The sequence below is a fragment of the Lissotriton vulgaris genome, chromosome 1_1, assembly GCF_964263255.1.
Source record: "Lissotriton vulgaris chromosome 1_1, aLisVul1.2, whole genome shotgun sequence".
Classification (NCBI taxonomy): domain Eukaryota; kingdom Metazoa; phylum Chordata; class Amphibia; order Caudata; family Salamandridae; genus Lissotriton; species Lissotriton vulgaris.
The window spans coordinates 1,106,479,792-1,106,501,570 of record NC_141685.1 but is presented as its reverse complement, the minus strand read 5'-3'; the positions used below and the strand labels follow the sequence as shown (position 1 = coordinate 1,106,501,570).

The following is a 21,779-nucleotide window of genomic DNA, read 5'->3' as shown; positions in this document are numbered from 1 at the left end:
TTGGCACATTACATTCTGACTGTGACCCCACGTTTAGCTATAGGGCTTACAAGGAAGCTATGGGAAAACTGGGTGCACTCCTTTCTGTACCATGTCGAGGGAAATTCAGTAGGGGAGAGGAAAAAACGTGACTTAAAGCAATATTTGACAGCTATTATTATTAAAGCAGTTTTGTACAGCGCGTGGTTACCCTGGAGCATCCCAGCGCTTCACCAAACAGAATAACAATAAGACAGAACAGAGGCACAGAAGATTAGCAGAGGAGGAAGGTTTTCAGTTGTTTATGAAAACGTAAGAGACATGTCTCCGAGCGTAAACCTAGGGGGAGTGAGTTCCAAAGGGTTGCAACATTTACGGAGAATCTTCTTCCTCCTGATCGGGCCTTTTTGACCCTGGGGACCACAATAAGATGTTGTTGGTCAGAACGTAAAGTTCTACTGGCTTTATACGGGGTCACCATCTTTTGAAGGACGGGAGGGCCTTTGCCTTGCAAGATTTTATGCGTAAGGCAGAGGGATTTAAATTTCACCCTTTCTCGTACTGGCAGCCAATGTAGCGCCTTCAGTGCTGGTTTGGCCGATCGTGACATGGGGATGTTATGAAGCATTCGTGCCGCCGCATTCTGAACTTGTTGGAGTTTGTTCAGAGTGATCTCAGGGGCACCCAGGTAGATCGCATTACTGAAATCTAATCTGGACATGATCAGACCCTGGATTAAGAGCTTCCGAGATAGAAAAGGAATCAGGGGCAGCACTTTACGCACCGATCGGAGAAGGCCAAAACAGACACCAGCTAGCTTGGAGGCCTGGGTCCTAAAGGAGAGATCTTGCTCCAACCAAATACCCAGGCTCTTGATCTCGACCTTGGGTTTGGGAGGGGGTCCCAGGCAGCTGGGCCAAGCTGAGCAGGGGAGTGAGGGATTTTTCAGTCCCATCAGCATTATCTCCATTTTTGAACCATTCAGCTTTAATGCTGAATCCCCCATACAAGAGTGGACTTTGGAAAGGCAAGAATGTAGCACCTGGGAATTGTCCGTGGCTTGTGAGAGGGCGAACACCAGATGGGTGTCGTCGGCATAGCTCATGATCTTGATGTTAAATGGAGCCACCATATCCTCCAGGGGGGCCATGTACACATTAAATAATGTGGGACGCAAGGAGGAGCCCTGAGGCACACCACAATGGAGGTGGGTGGATGCCGATCGTGCACCCCCTTCCCAGGCCTGGAAGGTCCTTTCGCTGAGGAATGACCTCAGCCATTTCAGCACTGCCCCCCTCACTCCGGCATCTGACAGTCGCTGGAGTAACACTCGATGGTTGACAGTGTTGAACGCTGCACTAAGGTCCAGGAGGATCACTGCCACTGATCCTTCTGAATCCAAAAAGCAGCGTGCCTCCTCCGTGGCTGCCAGCAAGGCGGTGTCAGTGCCTTGGCCCGGGCAAAAGCCTGTTTGGGAGCTTCTCAGCACACTGTTGGACTCAAGGAAATTGGATAGCTGGAGATTAACCAATTTACCCGTGATTTTACTTAGTCCCGGGAGTAGCGAGATGGGCCTGTAGTTTGCCATGTCTAGGGGTCTAAGCTGGGTTTTTTTAGGAGGGCTTTTACTATTGCACCCTTCCAATTGGGTGGGACCACACCCACGCCTAGTGAGGCATTGATAACCTTGGTAATAGGCTCCACAATGGAAGGGGCAACCAGTTTGAGAATCCTCATGGGGACAACGTCCCGGGGAGAGCCACTCTTAATAGACAGTAGGACTTTGAGGGCTTCATCCTCAGTGACTGGTCCAAAGGAGTCCAGAGTCCTCTGAAGTAAGCCATCATCCTCCAGGGGCTCAGCTCCTATCTTAAGTTGGGGCAGGGTGATCAGAATTTTTTCGATTTTTGTGTGGAAGTACTCTGCTAGATCGTTGCACTTGTCTTCCAGATTATCCGTGGGGGCAGGAGGTGTGGGGACCCTCAGGAGTTCTTTAACCACCAGGAATGTTTCTCTAGAGGAATTGAAGGCATTGCTAATTTTCTCCTCAAAGAATTGAGTTTTGGCTAGCCGGATGAAAAGCTTGTAGTTCCTCATCGCCTAGAGTATTAGGTTCAGGTGGAAATTGGGTAAAACGTCTATATGGAGTCCAGAGTGCGTTAAACGATCAGCCAGGAAGCTCTCAAGTGGAGGTCACTCCTTATGAGGTCCTTTTTGGGACGAGAATGTGTGTACCTGATCTTGATTGTGAAGGAACAGTGGCGGATGAAAAACCTTTTGACATCCATAAACGTTTGGCTGTTTTACAGGACCTGAACAAAAGCAGGGCACTACACATTAGTGTCCAGACAAAAAGGACTGCCAGTGGGGAAGTAAAAAGTGTCACAGCAAGACCTGTCTGGATCCCTAAAGCCGGGGATCTGGCCAGAGCAAAAATTGCGGACAAAAAAGAATTTGGGCCATCATACAGAAAGCCTGTACATGTCCTGGCAGTTGAAGGAACAAGAACAGTACTTCTGCCACTTATTGCCGGTAAAAAGGAGAAAAGATTTGCAGCCCTGACAAGTATCACGTATCAACCGTGACTCTAACGCATTTCAGTGTGGTGTTCCGCATCACCGCACTGAAATGCATTGTCACGCATTTTAATGCCACAGTACTGACTCTCTGCTGCCTGTACCTAGAGATGAGTAACTTGCCACACCAGGCTGCTAGTGTACGCGTCACACCTGCGCCGGTTCTGCTGCTGGGCAGACTTTGCAGTCTGAGTGCTGCCACCAGTACTCTGCTGCTACAATGTATCTTAATAGCCTACTGGTAAATTCCCGGGGCGCGGCTGAGTCACACAGTGATGACTACACTCACGCCTGACATCTCCCGGCCGAGGTGCGCAAGAATGTTGCAGCCAACTGCTAATGTGAGGTGCGTGCGTGACCTCTACAGACCACCGAGGTACTACAGAAAACTTCAGACTCCGGTGAGCCTGTTATCTTTTTACCAATCGGTGAGTGTAGCACACTCGTAACCCTCTGAAAGAGCCAGGGCCGACACTGACTCCGTGACACACACCTATAGGAGGGCCGGCCTGCCGCCCGCTGCACAGTTTTGTGGTTTTTGGGAGCGCGCCGCCTGGTGTACATTGGTAACCCATGATTGGTCCGGACAAAGCTGCCGCCGTACAGTCAGGGTGGTGCGGCCTCAGCAGGCGGCCTGGCTGCTCTGCGGCCATGAATCAATGCAGCAAGAGTCACCAGGGGGTCCTGCACAGTGGCGCTGCTCAGACCACCGGACAGTGTTGGGGAAGACCAGAGTGTCACACACTGTTCCCCCGACCTGCCTACCAGTTTCGTTCAATATGTAGCTGTAAGTATAATGATGATCATGTCTCTAATTAGTGCGATGTGCGGAGACACTGTCCTCCTTGTTTACTTTGCAGTAGGGAGCGTGCGGCCCTTCGCCGTGTGTCTGTTGTCAATTGCACAGTAGCTCCCTGTGTAATCGGCTCCCTCTTTCCCTCTGCTTATCCTCCCTGTGTCCAGTCTTGTCACGTCACCCTTTTACTGCTTGCACTTTAGAACACAAGAGTGGCAAAATATGCACCAGCGCGGAGCGGTGGCTGTCACCATACACAAGAAGAAATTTGCATAAGAAGCGACCTGTAGTGGTAGCTGAGAGAGGATGGCCACAGCTATTGGCGTATACAAGTTTAATCCAGGTTCAAACAGGCTGGGTTGACTGATAATACCTTAAATAGGAATGGTGCACTTAGGAGAGCAGAGCCGGTCTGTTTAAACCCCGGCATTCCTTTTAATAACACCATTGCAAAGCAAGCTTTGCTACAAGTGCCTCCGAAGCCATAGTACATCTAATGTAATCTAATTCAATGAGCTTAATTTCTTTCTCACGCTCTGCAAGGCACAGTTCCTGTCAGTAACAATTGTTAGAGTTATAGTCTCGGCGTCGCCTCAACATCCTGCGATTCTGGGCAAATCATTTAATCTCGCTGGGCCTAAAAAAAAGTGTCATCTGTAGTGTAGCTGATGGTGCTCATGCAAACAGTGCACCAATTCTGAGTTTGTGCCATATAAAACAAAAAAATCTGAGTTCCAGGCACTATGACCCTTTAAATCAACAAATCTAAAACAGCAAAGGGCAAGTGAACAACAAATATTCAGTCCTACCAAGTTTTTTTTCCTGGTCCATGTGTGATATGGTGCTCAAGTCTTATTTTTTTCTTTAAATTCTGGGACTTGTAGTCTTGCTCACTCCATTATAAAACAGGAATAAAAGACTCAGAATTCAAAGAAAACCCTAGATTGGAATAGATGGAACTGGGGGAAACGTGGACGCTATGAAGATTCTTTCACATTGTTTGAAATCACTTTTATTGCTGGTATTTGTGCAGCACTTTCAACCCTTGTCATGGCACTATGGCAATATTTTCATCTGTGCAGAAACTAAAGAGACCATTGTTTAATAATGTGTGTTGCGATTTGGTTCTTTGCGGTTATTAGGTATTTCATTTACTCTTTAGTTACAATTGGAATTTGTGTTGTAGAAATGTGCAGTGGTCTTCACAGACACATACCATGGTCACATGAACTCTGGTGCCACACAGTGAATGATTCATAATAATTACCCATATGTTGATACTGAGCACATATACCATGTGGTTGTCTCTGTCACGATAAACTCGAAGTGTCACAAATGTGGCTACAAAATGTCACTCCTGTATACACACTGAAATTATGGAAATGCCACACATAAGTAAAGTGAAAACTTGGCAGCTATATAATCTTATTCACCATGGCTTCCTAATTTAAATTACATTTAGGAGCATGTCATTCAGCCTAAGGCTACAGTTGAGACCTCTCATTGCACAGTGAGTCACTGTCTGCAGTACAATCAGGTTACAAGGGAATCTGGAGCTTTGCAACCCTTTTTAGATGTTAGAGATTTTCGTTGCTGGAACGGGTGTTATTTCTGATTAAAAAAATTCCCTTGACTTCGGTGCTTGATTTTGCTTGCGAGAATGTGTCACTCACAGTCATTGAAATGTCACTCATAATTCCGCTGAAACTATGAAAATGTCACACATAGCAATCTGAAACCTTGGCAGCTATGGATTTGTCTCAATTGACCTAATCAAACAAAACTATGTGGTTGATACTGAATAGTAGGCCGCGTGGACTCCGAAGTTACAGATACCCTCCTCTCACAACTATACAGAAGTTCAAACAGAAAGAATCATCGCGTTTGAAGGGTCCCCTGCACGGAATGAAGTATTAAGCAACAATGCAATGTAACTCGTTCCTCTTGAAACTGAAGACTTACCTGATATCACCTTGGGTGGAACTCTGGGTAACTACTGGGGTACTTTTCTTTCTTTTCTGGACAGGCCTAGTAATTGTCTTTAGTATGCTTAATAATGGAACTTATCTTCGAGAAAGATCTGCGGCACAAAAAGTGAATGTGATTCTGAAACCACATCGAGGAAAAAGAGACCTATCATCAGTGAACATTACAGCAGTTCCTATCCCTGATGGTATCTTGAGGGACAAGGTTGATTTTGATATATTTGGGCAGACTGTTCTTTTAAAAATACCACATTTATTTAAGATTTCATTAAGTGATATCATTACCTCCAGTCATTTTCCGATGATTGGGATTATGAAACTGTAAATAATATGGTGTCTGATTTTGAAAAATCTGCTGCCTTTTCTAAAAATGAAATGTTAAAAGACACTTCAGACTTAAAAACAATGTATTGCTATCAACATTATGGTCATCACTTTCTGCATAAGTCTGCTAATCCCAGAAATGTTTTCACATACCACCAATGGGAACATTGCCCAACACCGCCGAAAAGCAGTTAAAACAACAAATGCACATACATTTCCGTGATTTTCAGGGTTTAACAAATCAGACCCAGCATCATATTATTATAAGGTTGCACCAACACCAGCACGGAAAAATATGTTAACGAACACTAAACAGATTTATTCTCCTACCTTTATTGCCCAATTGTCAGAACAGGGTTTCAACTTATGGAAAGACAACATTGACTTAAAATCTGTCTTGCGTACTAAGGACTGGCAGGTACAGGGAACAGAGACACATGCCTTATTCCGCAGCAAATAATATTTTTGAATGAAACGGTGCAGCAAACGACCTGTCTTGGATTAGCCAAGAATAAAGATTTGAATACACCTCGAATGCCCACACCATCACACATCAAGAGTAAAATAACATTGCAAGAAGAGGGTCCACTAGATGACATCATCCAATACAGTAGATCGGACCCAAATTCGGAGGGATGGTTGATTTGGCCCGTAGACACCAATAACTGTCAGGAAAGATTCTTGGGTAAAACTAAAGGATTTATTATCAGTAGCCCAGATCCACGTTTTGTACAGAGACAACAGCCAGGGGTAGTGACATCACACAGTGTTGGGAAGTTATGCCTTGATTGGCTAAATGCAAAAACAACATCCATCATTTGTTTTCGATTTGCTAAAGACCTCAACAATAACACAGGTGAAGCAACACTTATCCTTACTTTCAAAGGATGTGGACCTACGGGATTTTTTATTAGGTCCTTGGTAGCCACGTCACAAACATTTCTAATATGCTGTCTACAATGACATCTGGAAAATATCACAACAAAAGGCCGCAGAGAGATTACGAGAAATAGATCGATAAACCTAGAGAAAGCTCTAGGAGTAGGTGTCAATGGGTTAACAACACTTACGTCCAGAATATATTAACATCCAGAATATATTCAATGGGCAACATTGTATCATCTGCTTTTGATGTACTAGAACTAGATTTGTCTATATAACAACACCGACAATCACAATTGCTTCCTGTTATGTTGTTATGCTGGATGCTGGAATCTTTGCACGCAGGCTATGTTCCTTGGAGTTTCATAAACAGCACATCTCTGTTTTCCTCGTACAATCTGATGGAAAACCAGATTGAAATGGCATAAAGGAGAGCGAATTATACAATGCTGCGCATTGAAAAACAGGACAGATTTTCCTTTACAGTGGCAGAATCCCCCTCCACAGAATGTTTAATCCATGGCTACATAACTCTTCCGGTCACTACTTTTCAATTTCAGTATTGCCTTGAACAAATGCAGGCAGGCAGATATGAAGAAATGGGTAGGGAAATCTTGGGCATTACCGTACAGATTTCGATGACGGAGTGGGGAAAAAGAAGTGTTTCTAAGGGGTACAAACTGTGAGAATACTTTAAGTGGATCACTTATGGGGGCCTGTAAGGGTTCAGTAGCAAACATATCCTGTCACTTAAAGGGTGCCCCAGCAGCTGTGATAACTTCAGTGTTCGGGTTACTATCAATTGGGAGTTAGTTGATGCTGAACGATCAAGGTTGCTGTGGGATGCTTCTGGGCATCGCATATCTGGTAACTGTGAGTTCCAGGGTTACTTGCTGTATGCATAAAAGACAACAATGCCCCTGCGCTATACACATAAAATTATTTCTTGATAGTACTGATATCAGTTTAGTATAGTGAAGTGGTGGAAGTTTTAAACAAATCTAAACTTTAGGTCAGACTTTGAGAATGATTATACATAAGTGAAGATATATGAGTTGAGAAACAATCTGTTCTTGGTGTAGTCACTTCTGTTTATTGTTCCATTTCACAAGCCTTATTCTGGAATACTAAAAGACCTCCCAGCTGTCAACTTGCTGTCTGCATGTATTGTTTCCACCAACAAATACAGTCAGGGAGGCGCCGTTACGGCCTTCACTAAATGTTTCATTAATACGGTTTGATACTTTCAGCAGAATGAAAGCCATGTTTATACAGAAACCGGTGCCCTTAACCTCCGCTCGAGAGATTTTTGATATTCAAGTAGCAAGGTCTTCGTCAGAGATACAAGCACTTATAGGTACAAATTGCCTTCCCATTTCGCAGAAATGGTAAGTCGTATCTTTAACATGCCTGATATGACAGGCATTGTCCACCTATTTATGACCATATGTTCTGGACTATTAAGCACCTTTCAGACGGTCCTCGGAGTTATACCAAACTTTATACACTCTGAATTTGGATGCATATTTGGAGAGCTGCCGCTGATCATGTTTCTAATTGCTGGTATCCTGATTGTCGTTTTTCTGCTACGCAATGGATGTCCCAGGCACCAAGGACATGCAAACAGTACTCCTGGAGAGAAAATACAGTGATCGCATGGTATAACTTCTAGGCACACCTCGCCTAAGAGAACTAAGTGCTTCTTGGTTCTTGTCATTTAAACCAGTCTGGATGGACTGCAATTTACCTGTCCTCCGATGCCTGTTTTGCGGAGAAAATGCATGTTGGATCTCTGTTTGACACTCCCATCATGTGCGCAGCCGGACGTTGATGCTTTACTGGACCCGATAACGGCCCATGTTCTGCAGTGTCACCAGCGAAATTACCATGTTGATGGCGGCATTCCTAGAGCCACCACAGGTAGAATCTACTCCTGTTGGTATGGACACCGGCTTCTCCTCTGACACCCAGGCCTTGGATGGCGCACAGGCTGCCCCAGCACCGGCTGTGGACAGTACAGAAGATCATCTGTGCTCAATTGACATAATATGCGAGGTGTTACAGGGACCGCCAACTGCGGAGGCAAGCAACGAGAATGTTGCGTCTACCAGCCAGTACACATAAACATGTTACTCATTTGGCCCGTCGTGCACTGGGGAAAATTAGACTTTTGGAAAACAAATGGAAAAATGGAACTCCATATCAAAATTGACATTCTTTTTGAGCATGCATGGCTTCCAAAATGCTTGTAGTAGTTCGAACTATACCTACGGACATATTAGAACTATAGCTTGAGTGTCAATTTCCATTATATACCTTTTAGAATTTTTTTAGTACCTTTTTTAAACGTTTTAAACATAGTTTTTAGCATAAAAAGAAACTGATTTTTTTTTTACTTTTTGCATACCAGTATCTAGTCAGCCTAGAAGTACGTTTAGAATTTAACTATGTTGTTCATTCTGAAGAGGAGTGTGTGTTTTATTCCATTTAGGTATCATAATATAGGCCCCGGTAATCTCATTACCCTTCACCTATATATTCTCCCAACATTACCCTTGTCATGGTTTACAGGGACTGACCTTTTCACTGCATTCAGAACGCAGGTTTTCCGTAGTTCGAAAACTCATGCATTATGCATGAGGATTCTTGGAAGCACAGCAGGATTACTGTATCCTGTATAAAATCCATGTACAAAGTTGACGCCCAACGTCATCCTTAGGCCGACACAGAAGTACAGCAAGGTAAGTCCCCTGGGGAGACCTATGGGTATATATGCATCACATCTTGCTAAGATAAGGCAGAGGAGACCGAGACTTCCTGGCCGACACACTGACCAGAGACGCTGAGGCTCCTGCATGCAGACACTCCAGCTTGCAGTGGTCTATCATCCCTCGCAGGGTGTCCAACTTGAGACCAGGATGGGGTCCCACAGTCCCTCACTTCAGGTAATGGGGTTGACTAAATCCTAGATGGATTCTTGGCTTAATACCTACATACATGCTATGTACACTCAGTTACATCTAATTAGGGAGGAATCGTAGGAGTACGCATCTTTTTTCATGTGTTTTATATATTCATATGTATTCATGACTGTAGTAAGATGGTATTTCTTTACTATCCATTTATCGTACTGCTAATCATTTATATCTTATACTGTCTAACGGTTATTGCAGCTCATCTATTCGACACCAAAAAAACAACTGTTCAATAAATTCTTATTGAAAATATCCAGCCTGTTTATTCTGTGTATTTCTCTGAGACAGACTAATTAAGCACAAGTGACTGAGTGAAAGGTAGTATATTGTTTCCACGGTCCTGAGGTATCAGGGTTGTCTTGTTCGATGGTTGCCAATAACTATTCTGTCCTTGGTAAGAGGAGATTCTAGTGGCACTGTGAGCTAGTTGGTACAAAAGGCCAACATACCTAGTGGGGTGATCACAGTTCATAACTGATACTAATCCTACACTGTATGTTGTCTAAATGCGCAGATCCTGTATACTTTGTATTGGAACTACACGACAATAGCACCAAAAATACACAAGTCACTATTTCCCACTGCACCAGACAATATTTAATTCTGTGGCTCTATATTTACACACAGACCTATGCAGTGCAATAACTGATAGAGGTTTCATAATGTACTATAGTGCATTTCCCACTGAGTAACAACTTTTCATATTTATTTGTGTTTCATTTAAGCAGTTTGTTATTTTATATGTAGCTACCTGAGGGTGAAAGAAGTAAAAACAATTACAGTATATTTTGTTTTTAGCCACATCTTTGACTTGCCCCATATTTAGACTCTCAAGGTCCTCTAGCCCCCCAAACATGATTGAAGTCAACAACAGCAGTTATAACCAGGAGTCCGTTTTTGCTAAAAGCAAAGTGTCTGTTTTCATAATGTTAAAAATAAAAACCTTTTCAGAAAAACAGTATGAAATAAGGTTAAGGGAACACTTCCTCTCCAGGAATTAAAGAAAGCATTCTAATTAGACCTTACAGCTCATCAATAATGATTGTAAGTGGTATGTTTTAAATATGATGAATGATGTTCAGCAACCTCCAGTTCAATGCAGATGGAAAAGCCAAGCCGTGGATGTTTACAAATACATGGTCCATGCTCTGGCAGTTGGGCTCAACACAAGAGGTATGACCATGCATACCAGGGACAAATGATGATAAAGAATATTAGGCCTGGGTGGTGAACTCTGCTCCGTGGATGGGGGTCATGGAGTTTTGCAACTGAGCGCGGAGGTCGTACAAAACTCCACCTATGCCGCGTGGCGAAGTTTACCGGCACTGAAATCCAGACAGCTAGACAGTTATAGAGGTTTGGTTGACTGGCTTTTGCCCCCAGTTGTTCAGGAACAAGACCTCTGAAAGGCTTCTTAAAGAGTGGCATTGCTATAGGGGATGCAGCACTCCTACTTTAATTATAAAAGTGCATATATTACAACAGGCCCAATGCGGACTCACTCTAGGCAGAAATAGATCCGGAGTAAGGTGTGGAACGCAATTATGAGTCTTGTGATGTGTATCATTGTACTGAAGGTAGGCTGGGACTGGCAGATCAGAGTTGATACAGTTTGTTGGACATATTGAGAGATTCCTCTCAGAGATAACAGGGGCCGGGATAAAGATCTCGGCATCTATAACACTATTAGGAATTGGGGAAGACTTGAAACAGGGTATACCGGCTCATACATTTTGCTATTTGGTCTTCGTAGCCACTGCAGTGTCTCGGCTCTGCATCTCGTCCATGTGGTTACAGCAGGAAGCTCCTTCGTTTTAGATGTGGAGGATCAGATTTTATAGTATATTTACTCTATAATATAGCCTATATGAAGTCATAGGGATAAAAATATAGAAGTTTGATATGCAGGTATGGGGCCCAATGATAGAGCACATGAGAGATTGAAGTTTTCATTACTTTGCATAATGCTCTTTATGCATAGATATGTGTTTCATTGTATATTGCCAATTAGTTTTTAAATTAACAATGAACTCCCCCTTTGTTATTGTTATTAAATTAGCCCTGATGTGTATCTACTGTATTAGATGTGATGGATTTATAATCTTTATACTAATTTATTGCTGCTATGGATTGAAATAAAACACACACAAAAAAGAAACGTGTATGAGATTTATTGCAGCTCAACTGCGTCTGGGGGGTCTGTTCAGTGAAGATTTCCTCTCTCAAGTCTCAAATATGCCTCTAAACCGACTGTCCTTAGATCACTTCTATGTATGTGCCATGTACCCTACCCACTCACAAATATCAGACGTGGTCTCTTCTCTCCCAGGCAGTGATCAAGTGTGCTTTCTACTTACCCACACAACACCATCTTCTGCCTGATTTGGTTTCTAGTGTGTGGGTTCTAGAACTTCTAGCTAAATGGCCGTTATCCCACTCTCAACCAAGATGGCATTGGTAGGTTGCACATAAAATCAATTCGTTTTTAATGTATGTGCATTGTTGTTGAGTTGTGGTAAGGACACATGAAACCAAATACTTGAAATGATAATAAATATCAATTGCTTAGTTAAATGTCTCCGCTCCATATGTTTTAATGTGAGTGTCTGATTTCAGATTACGAATGGGATAGAAAGGAGAGGATCTGTGTAAGCAGTGGTACATAATTCGTTTTTACTGGTGATAGTATTCACATGGGACCACTGTAAACCATGATGTGTACGACTAATGAAATTTGGAATTCAGGAGTTGCTCATACAAGGGTGAAATGTTGGTCTGAAAAAAATCAAGCAATGCATGTCAAGTATGGGTTGGAGCAAAACACCAATTTAAACATGGGCTCCTGAGCTCCTCACTTCCAGGTAAGTTCTTGTGGGAATTTTGTCTCTTTATTTCTTCACGAACAGTGGGTTGGTTGTCTTGTTTAAGTCAGCATTTCAGTACCCCAGTGCTGTTGTTTTTATCTGCGCCCCATGTACTTTCACTTTTCACCCGGTAGAATTTTTCATGCTATCGGCTAGCAGCATTTAAATACAAAACTTTAACAACTGTTAACCATTGATAACTTAAGAGCACCATCCAGTGGTTAAATAGAAAAGGCTCACCTTTAGAAAATGAAGGGGTATTTATTTTCTACAGTATTCAAAATGAATTCCGCCGGTTGCTAACTCTGTGGAATCGCGTGGTGTTTTTAGGTGACTCTGCGGAATTCCATGGAGTACATCCCCACGAGCTTTGCCCACTCTTAAAGAATATGAGACAGATGATGGACTGAGCAAATGGGAAGCCTGTGGGTGGGCTGAATCCCACAGACCAAACACAACATGTCCCTTTGAGACAGCACATGCACTGTCTAGCAGAGACCTATAAAGGGTTTTTCTGGACCAAGAGCTAGCTTTCTGCCACATGTTGTGTATTACGTCCAGCAGTTCGTGCTGTAGTCGTGTTCAAACGCACTATGGGAACACGTTTTCAGACCCCTATTTTTCTATGCCCCTGCTTGGCAAATCACCATGAAACTTTCCATGCAGCAGGAGAACTCAGGTGCATACTAGTTTGGCAAATTATGTGAAGATTTGTCAAACAGCACCAAAGTTATTAGAAAAAAAAAAGCTTTTCCTATGGAAACTAGGTCCTAGCTATCACTACATACTGGTGAATGAGAGTAGTTAAAAATAGTTTATATATATATGTATGTATGTATATATATATGTATATTTTTTGCCACAAAATAGGCGGCACAACCGGATACTTTACTGAAGCCTTTTAATCAGCGCTTCACCCCACCAACGCGTTTCAGCTACACAAGGCTTTTGTTACGGTTAGTAAGTCCTTTACCATTTCCATCTATATACTAGCCCATTTTAGCCTTAGGTGGTATTATGGGATACATAGTTTGGAACAAAAATCATTTTAAAATTACAGAAAAGAAAGACTGGTGTGATTCAAACATTTGCAATGTCATTAGTACATTTTGCTACATGTTAATTCACATGGGCAGAATTATTAATTAGAGTTAATTGTCGGATTAGTTCCTTGTTACTGTTAACAAGAACTAATCTGACAATGAACTCTAATTATTAACTCTGCCCATGTGAATTAACATGAAGCAAAATGTACTAATGACATTGGCTAAGAAATAATCACATGGTGTCAGTTGATGATTAGCAGTGGATCCGAATACATTACCTTCAGTGCATCGGCAAACATCACCTTGGCAGATTTTGTCGAGAAGGCCACTCTCCTTAGCTGGATGATAGAATTTTGTACATCTGCTCTCTAAATACAAACACAAAGTGAGGTGTGTTAAATCCACTTATTTTGTTCATTATGAATTCATAAATGTTTGACGAATACCTGTTAAATAGAATAACCCTTACCAGGCATAGCACAAAAGGCATGATGGGTAGTGTTGGGTTATTAGTAGGGGTAAGTATGAAATTACCAGTAATAATAAGGCTAACAGACAAATATATGGTACAGTCAATGTTTCAAAACACTATATCCCCTCCCGCACTCTCAGATCCTCTACTCAAGAGAAATTCCAAGTCCCAAGAGTCAGACTGTCTCATATGGGAGGGCGTTATTTCTCCCGCCTTGGCCCCACCTTGTGGAATGCGCTTCCTCTGCCCCTCCGCCTACACTCTGACCTTCTGTCTTTCTGCAGATCCCTTAAAATGTGGCTTTTCAGCCAATAGGCCCATCCTTCCTCTGTTGTTCTCTGTCGGCGCCGGGAAACCCTTTGGGGTAGCTGTGCTCTGTTATATAAATTTAAATAAATAAATAGAATAATATAGTCCCTGGCGCAACACTTGGTAGCTGGCTACAAGCAGTCAGCCTTAATTTAAGGAGAAAGGTATGTAGAGCATTTAAAAACACCAAAACATTAAATTAGTAAGAAACAACACACAATAAAAATTCCACACTAATTCATGAAAATAGGAAATATTTAGATATTTAAAATGACATCAAAACGATAAAAATTCAATAAAGGGAACTGGAGATTAGAGTTTTTAAAGATTAACCTCTTTCTAGTGCTCAAAAACATTTTGCGGCAATTTGAGACATTTGGTCATGCTTGACAAGGAGGATGGAGCCCTGGTCGGACACATTAAGCGGGAGGCCCGGGTCAAAAGATTACCTTTGTACATAAAAAAATATTCTGGAGGATTTTTCCTTGACCTTGTGCAGGGTGCTTCATCAGGTCGGATTCGCAGAGGGTTCGCCGGCTTGGTTCAGCTGGAGCTCCCAGCCAACTCCTGGAAGTCTTGAGCTTTCATTGTGATGAACCTGAAGTCCTGTCAAGGTTGCAGTTGACGTTGGTCAGCTTGACTTACTTATAGAGCTTCTTCCAAAAGTTGTTTCAAACTTCTAAAAACTTCTGGAACTTCTTCATGGAGTTCCTCTTGAGGGTTCAATGTGTCCAAAACACAAATCCAATGTTCTAGAACCGCTGAGATGGTCCAAGGAAGTTTGGATCACAATTCCCACAATGCACCTGGCCAAATCCTTAAAAGTTCACTCGAGACACTACAAGATGGGAACTTCTTGAGGGAGATAGTGCAGGGAAGCTCTGTTAGCCTGTTGCTTTCAGGAAGTCCACTTCTTAAACCTTTTTGAAGCACAGCAAAATCCTCAGGGCTACAGTTCCAAGTGTGCAACAGGAATGGTTCTTCAGGTATTAATCCTGTGTGGTGCAGACAAAGGTCTCAGCAGGGCAGTCTTTCTTCTTGTAATTTCAGGCAGCAAATTCCAAATTCAAACTCGCACTGAGTAGCTCTGCATCTCTTACATATTTATTCAATGATCTGGGGCAACAAGAAGGGCCCCCTTGTCCAATGAGATGCAGCATGGCACCCAAAAGCATGACACCTTCCTCCAAAGTGTGGCATATTCTTGTCACTCAAAGCACTGCACTTTTAAAATTCAAGATGGAGATTTCTCTCTCTTTAGAGATAAACCAACCTTTCTAGTGTGACTCATTTCCATTAACACTCTCTTTCCAGCCTTCCTGACCTTCTGCAAATTCCTTTCCAAGGCTTGCCATCTGGTTTGGGTTACAGGAAGAGGGGGTAGTAGGCCTGACATTTCTTACTCTCCTACCCTCTCTTTGAAGCCCACTTTGATTTACCAAACCCCTTTTCTGACCTCACCTCTGCAGATGCAGGGCTCTCCCCATTGGATAACCTCTGCTCTATGTGGCCACTTATCACCTCATCAAAGCAGCTTGGCTAAGTCTGTTAAGGCTGACCAATCCAGCGAGGCTGGTAAGAGGCTGAATTTTGGTTCACAGAAAAGAAAGTTCTATAACTTATTTTCTGTACCAGTTATAATAAATTCAACAGTGGCAAGTTGTTGGATTTATCATTACCAATTGCTTATGTCTTTGAATGACAATTTAGCCCCTTTCTAGCAATAGTTACTTTGAATGAAATATTGCAATGTTATCCTATAGAGCTAATAATCTACAATGGGGAAAATGGAATTGGCAGTTTTTCTCTCACCAGGACATATAAATAACATATTTCATGAAGTCCCTGCTTATAGATATATGGCACCCCACCCCTGGGAAACCTAGGGGAGACCTTAGGGGTTACATATGTAAGAATAAGGTAGATTAGCACTTCGGAAGTACCTGTACCACCTAAGTCACATAGTTTGCTTTAAATACAGACTGCAAAGCAAGGATGCTTTTAAAAGTGACAGCAGACAACACAGTAGTGGAGGAAATCTACTGGGCCTCTAAACTTCCATGCCCTATTATATACTAGGGACTTATAGGCAGTGTGGCATCCCCCCTTGCCCTATTATATACTAAGGAATGACAGGGTCTGTCATTGACATCTGCAATTATACTGTCATCATATACTTTATTTTCGATCACAAAACTCTTAATAAATTGCAAACTGCCATACGATATAAAAAAAGTACAAGCAACAAAAAATGATTTACAAGCTACAATATACAGCAGTCGTTAAAACAGTACAAAGTTAAAATTTGATATCCGTAAAATAGTCCCAGTTCTAATATACAAACGATTAGGAAACTATGTAATATATTTGGAACGTTTGATCCATAATGCATGGCAAAATCTGGCCAGACCAAATACCACCACCCTGCGTGTGTCGATGGCTAGGATTCTCATAGTCTCTAGGTAATACCCGGGCCCAATCAGTTTACACAATGGCACAATCCACTTGCCGTGCAGGCTTTTATAGTAGGGTCAGAAGAATAACAGGTGGGGTATTGACTCTGGGCAAACCTTACATGCAGGACACTGATCCACTGTGGAGGCATTGTTATACCACTTTTTACAAAAAAGTTTAGTTGGTAAAGATTTAAAACGGTGTTGCCAGTGGTGGTACATTTTCATCAATGATTTCCTTATAAAAAGGGACAAATTTATAATTGATAAAATCTTGGGTCAGAGTGCCCACCCGTTTGGCTATCTCCTTCTCCATAATAGTATCCCTGTATAACATTTTGACACTGCATTTTGGGATAAGGCCCAGGGTTTCTGGAGTGGACCAATATTCCTCCATCCTAATACTCTTCAATAAATTCTTCAGGGAAATAAACCACAGAATAGAGTTGACCTGTGATCACTTTAAGAGATCAATCGTCTCTACTCTGTATGGGGTGAGCTCATTTACCAACCACAGGCGTTGCCAAAACATTAACTGCTTGTAGCCTATCTTGTACAAAATCATTTTTTGGCCCAGGTCCAGAAACATAGGTGCCAGGGGCGGGGTACTAGTGGGGAGGTTCAACATTGATCGAAGAAACCGTTTTTCTACTAAAATGAGGGAGTTTATATTTCCAGTGCCCCACAAATCAGACCCATAGAGGGCTCCTCCCAGTTTTTTGGTATTATATATTTCTAATGCTGGGGCTACTTTCCTGGACACTGTTTTTTGTGTATGTTACTGTGAGACGGCGTCCCCGCCGCCCCTCAACGGAGGCCGCCCTCCCCCGCACCTACCTCCGTCCCTTCCACCGGGATTACGAATGAGCAAGCCAGACACCATGAGACACACAGGAATCGGCGGGCCAGCCATAACCAACGCATCCCCGCCCCTCTCTCTTCCTCAGGGACCAACCAGAACAACGTGCACAGAGGAACCATATCCCTCCGACCCCGGAAGTCCCGCCCTCGGGGCGGAGTCAACACAGGATAAAACCAGGACGCGAGAAGAGCCCAGAGTCGGAGTATCGTGGCAGGAGGCTCAGACTGGCGCTGGAGAAGGAGAACTGACGGGTGACGACGAGGAGTGGACCGAAGAGTGGTGGAGCCCACAGGAGGTGGCTGAAGAGCGGCCGTAACTCACTTGGAGAGTTACGGCGGACCGGGTGAGTGTCTTAAGCCTTCCCTACACCCCCCTCACTAGGAGTTCCTGTAAAGCCCTGTAAATAACCCTTCTCTTTAGCAATCACGACCCCTGCACTGTAAATATCAATATACAGCACACGCACTGTTTGAGTGACGACCGTTTACTTCTTCCTCGCACCCCCCACCCCGACACCCTTTCTATCAACCCTCCCCTCCGTTCCTGCCTTCCCGTGTCCCCCTTTCCTCACGATATCTCTTCTTCCCCCTTTATCACTTCCCGGGTGACGGTGTTCGGTATAGAGCCTTGAAAGCCAAGGATAAGACTAACGGTCCTTTTGTTTCTCCTCTCTTACCGCCCTCCGTGGACCTCCCCTACATCGGAGCTGTCGGTGAAGTTTCCGAAGACCCAGGACTACACCCAAGACCCGGAGCGGAGAGCGGATACGGACCACCCTTGTCTTTCATGTTCTGTGACATTCCATCTGCCTTCTTGTGAAATAAAACCACAATATAGCTCACTATATACGGCCTCCTCGCCTGCTTTTCCGGCCCGCAGTACGCCCACCCTCACATCTGGTGTCAGAAGTGGGATCTGCTGGAAGCATGGAGGCCGTGATTAAGCAGATGGCGGAATCCCAGGAGCAATTTGGCAAGCTTATGGAACAATTCCTAAAGACTGCTGAAAATGATAGGGGACAGCTCCACGATGTCCTAAAGGGTCAGGGGGCGACCCATGAACAAACCATGGAAAAGCTGACAACTGCCCTGGGACAACCAAGACCAGTCTCCTCCTTCCCGTCAGTTGTCCTGCAGAAGTACGTCCCGGGAGAGGACCCGGACTACTTCTTCACCAATTTTGAAAGGCTAGCCCAAGCCGCCAACTGGCCTGTGGATCGTTGGGGTCAATACCTGGGTCCCCTTCTGACCGGCGATTTGCAGGCGGCCTACCAGCAGGCCAACATACAAGGCACCACCCCTTATGCGGACATCAAACGTTGTATCCTGGAACGCCTTGGCATTGATGACGACACCTATAGAGTTAAATTGCGACAAGCCAAGGAGAGGCCCCAGGAAAACCCAAGGGCCCTCTCCTTTCGAATCAGAGATCTCGCCAACAGATGGCTTCGACCCGAGACGGCTACCAAAGACAATATCCTGGAGAAAATTTATTTGGAGCAGTTTCTGAACTCCTTGCACCCGGCCACCCAGCGCTGGGTGAGGCAACACTCCCGGCTCACTCTCGAAACAGCTATAGAGATAGCCTCCGCCTACAGCAGGGCACACGAGCTCCAGCGGGGAAAGGAGGAACACACAACCAGGAATGTGACCCCTATGACCACACGTCCTCCTCGGCCCCAACCGATGAGAAGAACGGAACCATCTCCCCTATTGGGTCCACCGGTCCTGTTCCGGCCCCCCAACCCTGGACCCCAGTGTTACTCCTGTGGTGGGTTCGGCCACATCGCCCGGATGTGTCCCCAGAAGGAGGAACCCATGGACATTGGCTTGGTAAGGAACTACCTGTGCAACCCTCCCGGGTCCACTCCCCCGCCGTTTCACTGTCCGGTGACTGTGAACGGACAGCGACTCATGGCTCTTGCTGACTCCGGGTGTCGCCAGAGCGTAATAAGACCACAAGATCTGCCTCAACCCGTCCATGGCCCTACGGGAGTAGTAGCCATCCAATGTGTACACGGGGACACCAAGCGGTACCCTACCACTCAAGTACAAGTACAACACAAGAGGGACCCCGGAACGAACCTAACCGTAGGTCTTGTCCCCGCCCTACCTGAGCAGGCTATTCTCGGTAGTGATTATCCGGGATTACCTACACTCCTTCATGATACGTCAGAGTCCCTGACCCAGTGGTGGAAGGACGCTCCTTATCCGGGACAAACCCCTCCGGATAGACCGCCCAAACCACATAAACCTAAGAGCCAGAAGAGAAAGGAGAAGAAGGAGTACGTCAGTGCATACCCCGTGTTAACAGAGGAACACCCATGGCAGACCGATAGAGAGTTCAGGGCGGCCCAACAGGAGGACCCGCTCTTACAGGAAGCTTGGGGAAGGGTCCTTGACCACGAAGACCCCTTACAAGTAGGTCCATATTTTTTTAAGAGAAATGGGTTACTGTATCGGGGAGGGGGGACCCAACAGACCGCACAGTTGCTCATTCCCGGTCCCTTCCAAGACAAAGTCCTCTTCCTTGCTCATAGCCATCTTTTAGGAGGCCATTTCGGGGATGAGAAGACCAGTCAAGCAGTCTTAGATAAGTTCTATTGGCCGGGAGTATATCAGATGATTAAAACCTACTGTCGCGAATGTGTGGTCTGTCAGAAAAACAGTCGTCACAAACCCCCGAGAGTACCATTACAACCCCTTCCTCTCATTGATGTCCCCTTCAGCAGGATAGGTATGGATATCATAGGGCCCCTCCTACCCTCCCGCAGCGGGTGTCGCTATGCTTTGGTGATAGTTGACTATGCCACCCGCTTCCCAGAAGCCATTCCCCAACGTCAGCCTACCACCCAGACTATAGCGAAAGCCCTGATCACCCTGTTCTCTCGAGTTGGGTTTCCCCGGGAAATCCTGACTGACCAGGGTACCCCCTTTGTTTCATCTCTTATGAAACGAGTCTGTGCTGAGCTGGGAATAAAGCAAATCCGTACCTCGGCATACCATCCGCAAACGGATGGTTTGGTAGAGCGTTACAATGCCACCATAAAACAGACCCTGAAAAAACTCTTGGGCTTAGAAGCCAAAAGATGGGAAGACATTCTGCCCTTAGCTCTGTTCGCCATACGCTGTAAGAAGCAGAGCAGCACCGGCTACTCCCCTTATGAGCTCCTGTATGGCCGTCCCCCTCGTACCCTCCTAGACATGGCCCAAGAGGCCTGGGAAGCAGAGCCGGATCGAACACGGCCGCTCCCGGAGTATATGGAAAACCTAAAAACTCACCTAGCCATGATCCGGAACATAGTCCGACAGAATCTTGAGAGTGCCCAAACCAGCCAGAAGAAGCAATACGACAAGGGCACTCGTCCCCGGGTATTTGCTGACAACGATCTGGTCTTACTCATGATGCCCTCCTCCGACCAGAAGCTCTTGGGGAGGTGGCAAGGTCCGTACACCATTCTCCGGCAGGTGACGCCAGTTACCTATGAGGTGGAATTGGACGCCATACGTGGTACCACCCAGATATTCCACGTGAATCTGCTTAAAAAGTGGGAGGGTCCCCGTCCGGTGTTGTTAGGAGCCAATAATCCCCTGGCCTTTCCGTTTGACCCGTGTGTTGACCCTGAACTGCCTCCTCTACAAGCCCAAGAACTGCGCAAAGCCCTAGGACCTCTTAATGGGGTCTTCTCTTCTTCTCCTGGTCGAACCAGTGTCACGGAACATACCATCGAAACGGAACCTGGAAAAATAGTCCGATTAAGACCCTATAGAGTCCCCGAGGCCCGTCGGGCAGTGATAAAGCAGGAGATAGACGACATGCTAAGGATGGGTATAATAGAGCCTTCAGTCAGTGAGTGGAACTCCCCTATCGTCCTTGTCCCAAAACCCGATGGGTCGGTCCGCTTCTGCATAGATTTTCGGGAGGTTAATAAAGTGTCCACCTTTGACACCTATCCCTTGCCTCGGGTGGATGAAATGATTGAAAGGATAGGGAAAGCAAAGTATATTTCCACCCTAGATCTTTGCAAGGGATATTGGCAGATACCCCTCCGGGAACAAGACAAAAAAAAGACCGCCTTCTCCACCCCGGAGGGGTTATACCAATTCCTGGTCATGCCCTTTGGTCTTCATGGCGCACCCGCCACATTTCAGCGAGCTATGAATCGTGTCCTGAGGCCCCATGCACAATACGCGGGCGCCTATCTGGACGATATCGTCATATTCAGCGATAGTTGGCCCCAGCATGTGAAGCATCTC

General features: G+C 44.8%; 1 protein-coding gene across 3 annotated transcripts in view; it reads right to left on the bottom strand.

Moving 5' to 3' along the window:
* Positions 1–21,779, bottom strand: part of LOC147748685 (A.superbus venom factor 1-like) — a 1,068,833-nt gene that overhangs the window by 102,639 nt on the left and 944,415 nt on the right. For all 3 annotated transcript variants that reach the window (XM_086963563.1, XM_086963565.1, XM_086963569.1), the window contains one exon: positions 13,706–13,795. In XM_086963563.1, the coding sequence (XP_086819689.1) occupies positions 13,706–13,795 (90 nt within the window). The remainder of the gene's footprint in view (positions 1–13,705; positions 13,796–21,779) is intronic.